Source organism: Peromyscus leucopus, chromosome 2 (assembly GCF_004664715.2).
Source record: "Peromyscus leucopus breed LL Stock chromosome 2, UCI_PerLeu_2.1, whole genome shotgun sequence".
Lineage (NCBI taxonomy): Eukaryota > Metazoa > Chordata > Mammalia > Rodentia > Cricetidae > Peromyscus > Peromyscus leucopus.
Window position 1 is genome coordinate 132,811,117 of NC_051064.1, and position 10,751 is coordinate 132,821,867.

General features: G+C 51.8%; 2 protein-coding genes across 2 annotated transcripts in view; one reads left to right on the forward strand and one right to left on the reverse strand.

Moving 5' to 3' along the window:
• The window catches only part of LOC114689194 (lysosomal-associated transmembrane protein 5-like), a 24,527-nt gene extending 16,414 nt beyond the window's left edge, over nucleotides 1-8,113 (forward strand). The window contains exons 6-7 of the mRNA XM_037202327.1: nucleotides 7,775-7,830; nucleotides 7,969-8,113. Coding sequence (XP_037058222.1) covers nucleotides 7,775-7,830; nucleotides 7,969-8,113 — 201 coding nt within the window. The remainder of the gene's footprint in view (nucleotides 1-7,774; nucleotides 7,831-7,968) is intronic.
• Oprd1 (opioid receptor delta 1) overlaps nucleotides 1-10,507 on the reverse strand; it is a 52,298-nt gene extending 41,791 nt beyond the window's left edge. The window contains 2 exon segments of the mRNA XM_037203012.1: nucleotides 10,205-10,316; nucleotides 10,319-10,507. Of these exon segments, the coding sequence (XP_037058907.1) occupies nucleotides 10,205-10,316; nucleotides 10,319-10,418 (212 nt within the window). The 5' untranslated portion in view covers nucleotides 10,419-10,507.
• Between the last annotated feature and the right edge of the window lie 244 nt (nucleotides 10,508-10,751).

Here is a 10,751-nt window from a genome sequence, read left to right on the forward strand (position 1 = left end):
AAGTCATGTGCCACCACTGCCTGGCTACAAATTCTGAACCTCTTTTAAAAGGAGGACAGTGTTCATAAACTCAATGCAGCTCTTCCCAGCCATTGACTGACAAGACTAGAAAGTTCTTTGTCCCTCTCTTCTAAGTGATGGTAACAAGGAGGCACTTGAATAATGTCATTGCGTTTAATCCTGACAAAAATCAGTGACAGTGAGCACTGCCCCAGAACTAGGAAGCTGGGAGAGTGAGGTTCAGAGAAGCAAAGGAACTCGCCTGAGGCCACACAGCCTCATCTAACAGTTCAGCCATACTGCAGTATCCAGCTATGATCTCAGGTATGGCTGGGAAGGACTTTTATAATCAGCTGAGTCAAGTAAAGGAGATTAACCTTAATCATCAGGATCCCCCGAGTGATCAGTTACAAGGCCTCCAGGACACCGCTAAGGGCCTCTGAGATGGCTCAGAGGGTAAAGGTGCCTGCCTGCCTCCTAACAATGCAAGCCTGACAACCTGAGTTTGCTTCTCGGAACCCAGGTAAAGGTGAAAGAACTGAGTCCACGAAGATGTCCTCTGATCCATGCTGTGGAATGTGCCCCCCCCCTAAAATGAATTGAATTAGATTGTTTTAGAACAACACTGAGACCTTCCCCTGGAAGAAGACTCAATCTCCTGTGGAATCTCACCAGCTTTGCTGGAGGCTTTCCAACCTCCAGCGACCGCTCTACCAGACTTACCTACCCGCACCCCACAACTACAGGAGCCCCCTAGCACGGTAGCCCATGGGCTCTTTTTCAACATAGAAGCAGAACTAATAAAGACTCAGGCTAAGCTCAGGGCCAGTGAATTGAGGTCTCCTCACCCCTCACACAGAAAAGGACATGGGCTGTGCTGGGGGCGGGGGTCACGGTTATAAAAGCCATCATGACAGGATGTCGAGAGAGAAGGGACTTTGCCATCAGACACTGACAAAGTGTCCTCGGGCCAATGTCGCTCCTCTTTGAGCCTTGGCTTACTTGCCTGTGAAATGGGCACATTTAACTGTTCCTACTAAACAGGAGTGTCAGATTAAGAGAGAGTTTGTGTCTCTGATCTTCAGCTAGGAGCCGCACGGGAAAGCTGGGATGACTTTAATATTCGCTTTTGCCAAGGCCATACACTGGGCTTTGCTAGGCCGCCCTGGGTGGCCTGGGGTGAGGATGCCTCAGGAAGTAGGAGGAGCGTCTCATAGCTACCTGCTCATCTAGCAGCTGCTTGCTCCTTCGGGGAGCCATGGAAAATCACCAGACACAGGGCACTCTGACAGGATAAGTGTTTCTAACCAAGGGAAGCAGATGTTCCCCCACAGGCCCTGCAGGGTCATCTGGCTCGGCCAGGAGCACCAGCCTCTCTCTTCACTTAATCAAAGTGCTGGGCAGCCAGCCCACCGGCATCGGAGGACCATCTCTTCCTGTAGGGGTCAGGCTCAGTGCTGAGGTCACACAAGCATCATGACCACCTTCTGCCCGAAACATTCTCCCTCCTAGCAAAGGGCCTCTGCTCCGCTGCTGTATCCCTGCCGCCGCCGCTGCCGCCACCGCCGCCGCGGCATCTCCCATGCCTGTTCTAGCTTCCTTGATTCATTGTCCATGGATGGTGTTAGTTTAGCCCCCACCGCCTGACCTTCTGAACCGTCACTTCCCTAGGGCTGAGACGGCAACTGTCCACCACCACTCATGGCTGGTGATGGCCTGGGATTTGAACCCAGGGTCTCCAGCACACCAGGCAAGCACTCTTCCAACTGAACTGCATCCCTAGCCCTGTGCCTGGTCTTCTGTTGGCTAATTCATTGTTTATCTTTTCTCCACTAGAACGGCAGCTCCTGGAAGGCAGGGACTGCGTGCCTGTCACTGTTTGGTCCCATCATCTGGAGGGGTGCCTCAGACTCAGGAAGAGCGGCGGATGGGAGGGTCCCACCTGCTGGCAATGCAGGCATTGGACTGTGATGCCCAGTTCACAGGTGAGAAAACAGGCTCAGCCAGCTGAACACAGAGACCTGGATCTGGACCCATTCCCCTGCCTCTGAAGAAGTCCTGGGGGCTGCTGACACCATCTCCCAGACACATGCCTCTCCAGCCGTGTCTGGATGATGGTGTCAGCAGCCCCCAGGACTGCCCTGTGCATTTCCAGCTCTGCTTAAACTAATTGTGCTGGTACAGCTGTGATGCCAGGACTTCCACTTTGGAGGTCTGGGAGGAAAGTCAGGTCCATCCCGTTACATAGGGCGTCAGAGGGCAGTGTGGCCTAAGTGAGACTCTGTCACAAATAAATTTTTATAAGAACCCACTTCTTTTACGTTTTTAATCTTCTTCTTGTTAAAATTTTACCTCGATTATTTATTGGTATTTTTGTGTAGGGTGTTTTGCCTGCATGTATGTTCTGTGTACCACATGTATACCCAGTGCCTGTGGAGGCCAGAGAGGGCATCCAATCTCTTGGAACTAGAATTACAAACAGTTGTGAGCCACCATGTGGATGCTGGGAATTGAATCCAGGTCCTCTGGAAGAATAGTCAATGCTCTGAACGGCTGAGACATCTCCCTGTCTCAAGAACCTCTTCTTTTTTCTTTTCTTTCTTTCTTCTTCCTTCCTTTTATGCATGCCTCCCCACACGCAATAAGTAAAAAAGTATACTTTAATAAAAATGTTATGTGTATGTATGTGTTGTGCCTGTGTGAATTTATGTGCACCATGTGTGTGCAGCAGCCCATGGAGGCCTGAAGAGGAAGTCAGATCCCTTGGAACTGAACTTACAGGAAGTTGTGAATCCCCGAGTACGTGCTGGGAACCTAACCTGAGTCCTCTATTAGAGTAGCAAGCACTCCTAATCACTGAGCCATCTCCCCAACCTTTTTTTGTTTTCCTGGTTTTTTGTTTTGTTTTTTTTTTTTGGTGTTTTTTTTTTTTTTTTTTTTTTTTTGTTTTTTGTTTTTTGTTTTTTGTGACAGGGTTTCTCTGTGTAGCTTTGCGTCTTTCCTGGCTCTCACTCTGTAGCCCAGGCTGGCCTCGAACTCACAGAGATCCGCCAGCCTCTGCCTCCTGAGTGCTGGGATTAAAGGTGTGCGCCCCCACCATCTCTCCAACCTTTAAATCAATGTAATTCTTAATTTTTTTAATTAATAAAGTAAGTGTTCCACCACAGTTCTCCACATCTCCAAGCTTTGGAAGGAGGCATACCCTTCCTCTTCTGCAGTTGTTTTGGGGTCCGTTGTGAGACAGGGTCACACTCTGTAGTCCTGGCTGGCCTGGCACTCACAGAGATCTGCCTGCCTCTGCCTCCCAAATACTGGATCAAAGGCAAGAGTCCAGCTGAGGTTTTTGTTGTTGATTTTAAGATTTTTTTTTAAAAAGGGGTGTGGGGCTGGAGAGTTGGCCTAGAGTTTAAAAGCACTGGCTGCTCTTCCAGAGGGCTTGGGCTTCCCAGCACCCACACGGTGGCTCACAACCATCTGTGACTCCGTGGGTTTGGTTCCCAGCACCCACACGATGGCTCACAACCATCTGTGACTCCAGTTTCAGAAGATCTGATGCTCTTTCTGATGCTCTGATGACACCAGCCATGTGAGTAGTACAGACACACATGCTGGGTAAATATAATACACATAAATAAAAATAGTAAAATCTTTTTTTAAAAAATGGTGTGTATATCTCTGAGTGTGTGTGTGCGTGTGCGTGTGCTCACACATGTGTATAGGAGTCTGTAGAGGCCAGAAGATTCCCTGGGGCCGGAGTTACAGGGAACTGTGAGCTGTCAAGTTGGGTGCTAAGGACCAAGCTTGTGTTCTCTGGAAAAGCAGCAAGGTTTGTTGCTGTTGTTGTTTAGGTTGGGCTTGTTTGTTTGTTTGTTTGTTGGTTTGGTTGGTTTTTGGTTTTTTGAGACAAGGTAGCCCCTGGCTGCCCTGAAACTCTCTCTGTGGACCAACCAGGCAGCCTCAAACTCAGAGACCAACCTGCCTCTGCCTCCTGAGTACCAAGATTAAAAGCATGAGCCACCACGGCCCAGCTCAGGCTCAGCAAGGGTTCTTAAGCACTCGGCCTCTGGCAGTAGGACTTATGACCTAGTAGGACTTCGAAACTGAAGGTTCTTTTCACTCGTCACAGAGACAGGAAGACTGTAGAGGACAAGCTGCTTCTTCACATACCCTTCCAGGCCTGAGACAAAGCCGCTGATTTCTGCAGCTGTGCTGGAAGCTATGAATCAGTAGAACGCAGGCAGCCACCCCACCCCACCCCACAGCCCCCAACTGAAACCGGGCGCAACAGCCTGCTTGCTGGTAACTCGCTAATTTAAGCCAGGCTTTCTGCTCTACCCTGCGATTACCCTCCTTCCTGTGCTGGGAAGATATTCTGGGGAGCCAATTTGATTTCAAAGTCCCAGGACCCTGAGTTTAATGAAATCATGCTTTGCCCTTGCCTCTCAAAGTCCAGACATCTGGCAGGGGTGTATGTGTGCAGGATGAGCCCTGAGGTCACAGCCCATGGAGACTCATTCTCAAAATCCCAGCTGGGGTGGGGAGGCCTGGATTTTTGCTTGTCTTATCTTTCTCCATCTATCTGAATCTCTGACACCACACTTGCACCCAGGGGCTTTCTAGAATCTGCTTTATCCCTTCAGCAAGACGAACCTCCTTACAGGGCGGCAGCCAGGTCATCCTTAAAGAGCTCTGACTGGGCCGGGCTGTGGTGGCGCATGCCTTTAATCCCAGCACCCGGAGGCAGAGGCAGGTGAGTTCGAAGCCAGGCTGGTCTACAGAGTGAGATCCTGGACAGGCACCAAAACTACACGGAGAAACCCTGTCTGGAAAAACAAACCGACCAACCAAACAAAGAGAAGAGACTCTGACTGGGGGTGCAGGGGTCTGTACAGAAACAGTGGGAGGGATGTACAACCCCACTTACTCAAAATACTCCTAGGAGTGCCATCCAGATTGCCATGATGGTGGGAGAAATAAGGGGCTGGGGAGAGGTAGCTCAGTGGTTAGGAGCCCTTGTTGCCCTCCCAGAGGATCCAAGTTCAGTTCCCACATCCGGCAGTTCACAACTGCCTGTAACTCCAGCTCCAGGGGGATCTGATACCCTCTTCTGGCCTCCTCAGGCACCCCCACATATATGGCATACATCCATACACACACACACACACACCAGAAACAAACAAACAAACAAACAGATTAAAAAGAAGACCCCAACTGGCTCCCTCTACCCTGGACAGATGGCTCAGCATTTAAGAGTGCTTGTTCCTGCAGGCCCCAGGCTGGATTCCCAGCACCCACTGGGTGGTTCTCAACCTCCTGTAACTGCAGTTTCAGAGGATGTGATGCCCTCTCCTGGCCTCCATGGGCACCAGGCATGGATGTGGTGCACATACAAGCATGCAAGCAAAACACACATACAATTAAACAAATAAACCTAATTTTGAAAAATGGAAGAAAATTAGGATGATAGGACTGGAAAGTTGGCTCCAAGGTTAAAAGCACTGTTGGAGCTGCGGAGGACCCAGGCTCGGTTCCCAGCACCCACATGGAGGTTCACAACCATCCATTAACTCCAGGTCCAGGAGATTTGACACCCTCTTCTAATCCCCTTGGACATCGGGCATGTACATACATTCATAAAGGCAAATGCTTATAAAATAAATAGATCTTTAAAAAATAAAAATAGAACCTGGTGGTAGGTAGAGCCTTAAATCCCAGCACTTGGGAGGCAGAGGCAGGAGGATCTCTGTGAGTTTGAGGCCAGATTGGTCTACAGAATGAGTTCCAGGACAGTCAGGGCTACACAGAGAAACTCTGTCTCAAAAACCAAACCCAAATCCATGGGCTTTTAAATACATATATATTTACTTTCATCTTGCGTGGCAGCTAGTTTCTTTGTCCTGTACTCATGCAGTACCCTCACAGGCCAGAAGGGGGAGTCAGTCGAATCCTTTGGAACTGGAGTTACAGACAGTTGTCAGCTGCCAATCAGGGGCTGGGAACGGAACCTGGTCCTCTGGAAGAGCAGCCAGAGCTCTTAACCACTGAGCCATCTGTCCAGCCCCACGGTGGCTTTTTAAAAATGGTTTTCCCTCTCTCTTTGGTTTTGTTAATTTGAAACAAGATTTCAATTCTGTATCTCAGGCTAGCTTAGAAGGCAAGATGGTCAAAAGCTGAAGGGCCGTGTGGGCCACTGTAGAAGCCTTCTATTACCTTCACACACACAGTCTTACAAAATCCGTATACCTGGATCCTGATTTCCCTACGTGATCCTAATTTCATAAAGATAAGTATGTACGTGTGTTTATGTATGTGTGTGTGCTTGTGTCTGTGTGTCTGTGTATGTTTATGTATGTGTCTCTGTGTGTTTGTGTGTGTGTACAGAAGCAGAGATGGGAAAGAAATACACATAAATGACTAAGCTTTTCTCTGCAGTAGGATTATGGGTAATATCACCCTCTGCTGGAATGTCTCTTTAGGTCCTGAAGTAACTATCTAGTTATCTTTATTATAAAAGAAAGCTTCTAAAATTGACCTGATAAACTTTCCCAGTAGCATCCACCCAGAGCCCCTCCGAAGCTTAATCAACGTCAACTGGGTGAAATGTCAAGAGGTGAGCCTTACCCCTCCCCCACAGCCAGATTTACAGACATTGCTTCTGAGAGGCTTACTAAACACCTGGTACCCGTTCATGCCCCATGATCTCCTCACACTCACCCTCCCATTCCACAGAGCAGAACACTGAGGCCCAGAGCGATAATGTCAGTCTGCCCTGATATTTGGGCTTTCAGCTTCTGGTATCACACACAGAGGCCTGGGAGATTTGCACAGCCCTGACCTCCACTCTGCATGCACCTCAAGCCTACACAGGCAGAGTGGTTAAGGATGGTTTGGGGGCTCAGAAAGACCTGAGTCTAAACTGGGTGTGCTTGTCTGGAACCCAGCACTTGGTGGAGTAAAGACAGGAAAATGAGACGTTCCACCTTCATCCTCAACTACACAGCAAGTTGGGACCAGCCTGGGCTACAGGCGACCCTGTCACAGACAAAAGCTGAGCTTGGGACTCCTATACTCCTCGGCAGTGAGAGGCTCAGGGGCAGCAGGGCTCTGAACGAGAATAGAGAAAGTCCCACTGCAGAACGCGGTGCAGGTTGGAGAAGACCTGGAACCAAGGAGAAGCTCCGGAGAGTCTCGGTGTCCTTGGTGACTCCTCCCACTCACTCTGCTGGGTCTGTGAGTCACACACACTCCCCAGGGAATGATCCTAAGACCTAGGAAATGGCAGATTCTGGGCAAGGCCAGCCGGCCCTGGCAGCTGTTCGTTCTGCCCTCTTCCTGTTTGGTTTCACCCAAGTCACCAGTCCAGTTTCTGTCATCCTGTTAGGTCTAATGGGCTTGAGTTCCAGAGAGGGGCCGTGGAGGCTGGAGGCAAGGGTTTGGGTTACCTGTCCAGGGTCGCAGGGCTCCTCCCATTGCCTGGCACCAGCTTCCAATTCCCCCATACTCACTCTCTGCTCACCTAGTCCACCCCTTTCCCAGATTCTTCTTCTTGACCCTCATTCTTCACAGATCTCCCCGTCCCCAGACACCCCCTGACTTCCTAGCATGACTGGCCTTAGCATGGTGCCAAGAACCTGTCCAGACTCCAATTCCACATCCAGACTAGCAGCCAGAGCCCCAGCACACTGCCTGTCCCTACCACAGCCACCCTGGCCTGTCTCCAAGACTCTCCTCAAGTTCTCATCCCCCCCCCCATTCAATTCCTTCTGTTGCCTAGTGTCTCCGGAACTCCCCCAGCATCTGCACCTTCTTGGGCATTCTGGAAGGCAGGGAGTAAGTTGGTAGACACATCACTGGCTCCCGAGGCTCAGAACACAGCAGAAGCTTCCAACAACCCCCAGGGAGAAGGACACCACTGTCAAGGCTTTTTATGCCTTTGTCCTGCAGCCTCTCCACCTCCTGACCCCCCAGACCCCAGGTGAAACTCCCCGCTCCCTACCGGACCTCTCACCGTCAACGCTGTTCCTCTGCCCGAGATGCCCCGCCCCACCTCACCACGCAGCCAACTGCAGCTACTCCCTCACCACGCAGTCCAGGTATCGCCTCCTCTGGATAAATCAAGTCCCTGCCCTGGATCTCAAAGCCCTAGGAAGCTGCATTTGATCCTGGGGTAGCATCTAACCTCGGGACCCTGGAGTACGGCTGTTAGAAGCCAGCAGCCACCTGAGGCTAGTGCTCAGTCTGGGCATCAAAAGCTCTGACGGCCAGGTGTGGTGGTGCACACCTTTAATTGCAGCACTCAGGAGGCCAAGACAGCTGGATCTTTACAGATGACTTCAAGGCCAGCCTGGTTCTACACAGTGAGTTTCAGACCAACCAAGGCTGTGTCAAAAACAAAAACCAAACCCTGAGGCTGAACAGGCGTAGCAATGATTAACACCAGCGATTTTAATTGTTGACTAAATGTGCACCCTTGCAGGACAGGAGACAGAAGCTGCTGGTGGGCTGGCTAATCCCAGCCCCCAACACTGAAGGCCTAGTACATTCCAGGTGCCTGCTATTAGGCCGTTCCCTGCATCACTCCATCAAATCTTCCCAACAGCCTATTGTAATCACCGTACTTTTTCAAAGGACGGAAACAGACTCAGGAAAGTTGAGCTGTCTGGCCACGGCCACATCAGTTGGACACGTTGAAGATGGGGTAGAAACTGGGCACCTCCTGACCCACAGCCATGACCTTTACCTCTGCACCGCATCATCTTTCGGGAATGTCTTCTGGCTGGAAGTAGATCTGAACCCCTAATCTGAGCAAGAGGGGGCAAAGGCAAGCGGCACATACTGAACCTCTCTAAACAAGACAGGGCTCAGTGACCCCAAGTTCAAAGATGTGGTTGAGAACTCTTCCCAGCAGCCCCCAGCACCTTGGCAGCAGACAGAGCGGACAACCAAAACCTTGCATACTACAAAGCCTGCTATGAGTGAGCCCTTACCTTAGTGAGAGGGGAAAAAATGCTTTACTGACATCCCTGTGCTCCAGGTACAGCAAGATGGAGACGTTTTACTTTGCTAACTTAGGCAGTACTTGGTGTTGCCTTGGCAGGCAAGTTCTCTCTCATTTCACTCTACCCCAAACCTGTTAGCCTAGACTGGATTCCAGTTCTCTATGTAACCAAAGATGACTTCTGGCTTCCGAGCCTTCTGCTTCCATACTCCGGGGCTGGGATTACAGCCAAGGACCACAACACCCAGTTTATGGTGTGCTAGAGCTTGAACCCAGGGATTTATGCATGCTACACAAGCTATCTATTAAGTGTGTCTCTTAAGTGCCTATTCATATTCATTCTCTCTCTCTCTCTCTCTCTCTCTCTCTCTCTCTCTCTCTCTCTCTCTCTCTCTCTCTCCTTCCCTCCCTCTCTCCCTTTGAGACAGGGTCTTGCTATATTCTCTAGTTGGCCTTGAACTTGCTCTGTAGCCTAGGCCTCAAGGAGGATAGCCTACCCTGAATCATAGCCAGAGCTCCTGACCACATGGCCACTGGGGAAAGGAAGAGAGAACCTGTGGCCAGTCCACAAGAACCACAGGGCTCTCTATTAGAGAACACACAGTGCAAAGACAGGTGCCCAAAGCCATCCTGATGTCTCCCTCACCTAGGCGCTTAGAGGTTTAATAAGAAACAATGTAAATACGGTCTCATACAGAATTACAAACTGATGATGTGGGACAAGCCCACACTGCTACAGCAACCACAAAAGACGACTACCAAATATGATTTGGGGACTGTCCCCACAGCCTGGAGCCTGTCCCTGCTGTATGCTCCGAAGACCCAAGACATGGTATAGTACACCTCAGCCCACCCCTATGAGATTTCAGAGGACCAAACATACACAGCTCTTCCTGTCAAATTACCAGGTCACAAGCTGTGTGTGACAGACACACAAAGTGTTGCCAAACTGCCCCACTGCCCTGATGCAGAAGCAAAGAAATGTCAAGGATGATTAAATGTAGTTAGGCTAGTGCAAGCATACACGCACACACGCGCACACACACACATACACACACATGAGACCTGTCCTCACCTCAGAGGACTTGGCCTCTGTGCAGGACATGCAGGACCCCCAGGAAGTGGGGGTTGGGGATCCGGGTGTGCAAAGCGTAGTGTCCACACTGACCCTGGGACCAAACCCCGCGGCGCCCTCGGCCGACTCACCGGACGATGCCAAACATGACGAGCACGTTGCCCAGCAGCCCCACGGCGCACACAGCGGAGTAGAGCGCGGTGATGGCGATGGCTAGGGCGAGGGATGAGGCGCTCCGGGCGCCGGCGGCCCCGACGCGTTGGAGCTCGCGCTGGGGAAGGCGTCCGAGGCGTTGGCGAGGAGCGGGGACTGCAGCTCGGTACGGGCAGAGGGCAGCGGCTCCATGGCGCCGCCGCGTCCGTCTCCACCGTGCGCCCTGGGCGCAGGGACCCAGCGAGTGGCGCGCGGACAGCGGAGGCCACGGCCCCGACGTCGCAGGCTGCAGCGCTCGCTCCCGCCTCCTCCGCCCAGCCGGCCGCCCGCTGCGCTCGCCCAAGCCCCGGGAGCCCCGAGCCGCCGCGCGCACCACGTGGCTCGGAGGCGGCCGCCAGTCTGCGCCCGCGATCGGGGGCGGGCGCTGCACCACCGGCTCGGGGGCTGGGCCGGAGAGGCCTCCCGCGCGCTCCCTCGCTGGGCTCCGCGGGCTCCAGGCGCCCCCAGTCCGGCCCGGCCTCTCGC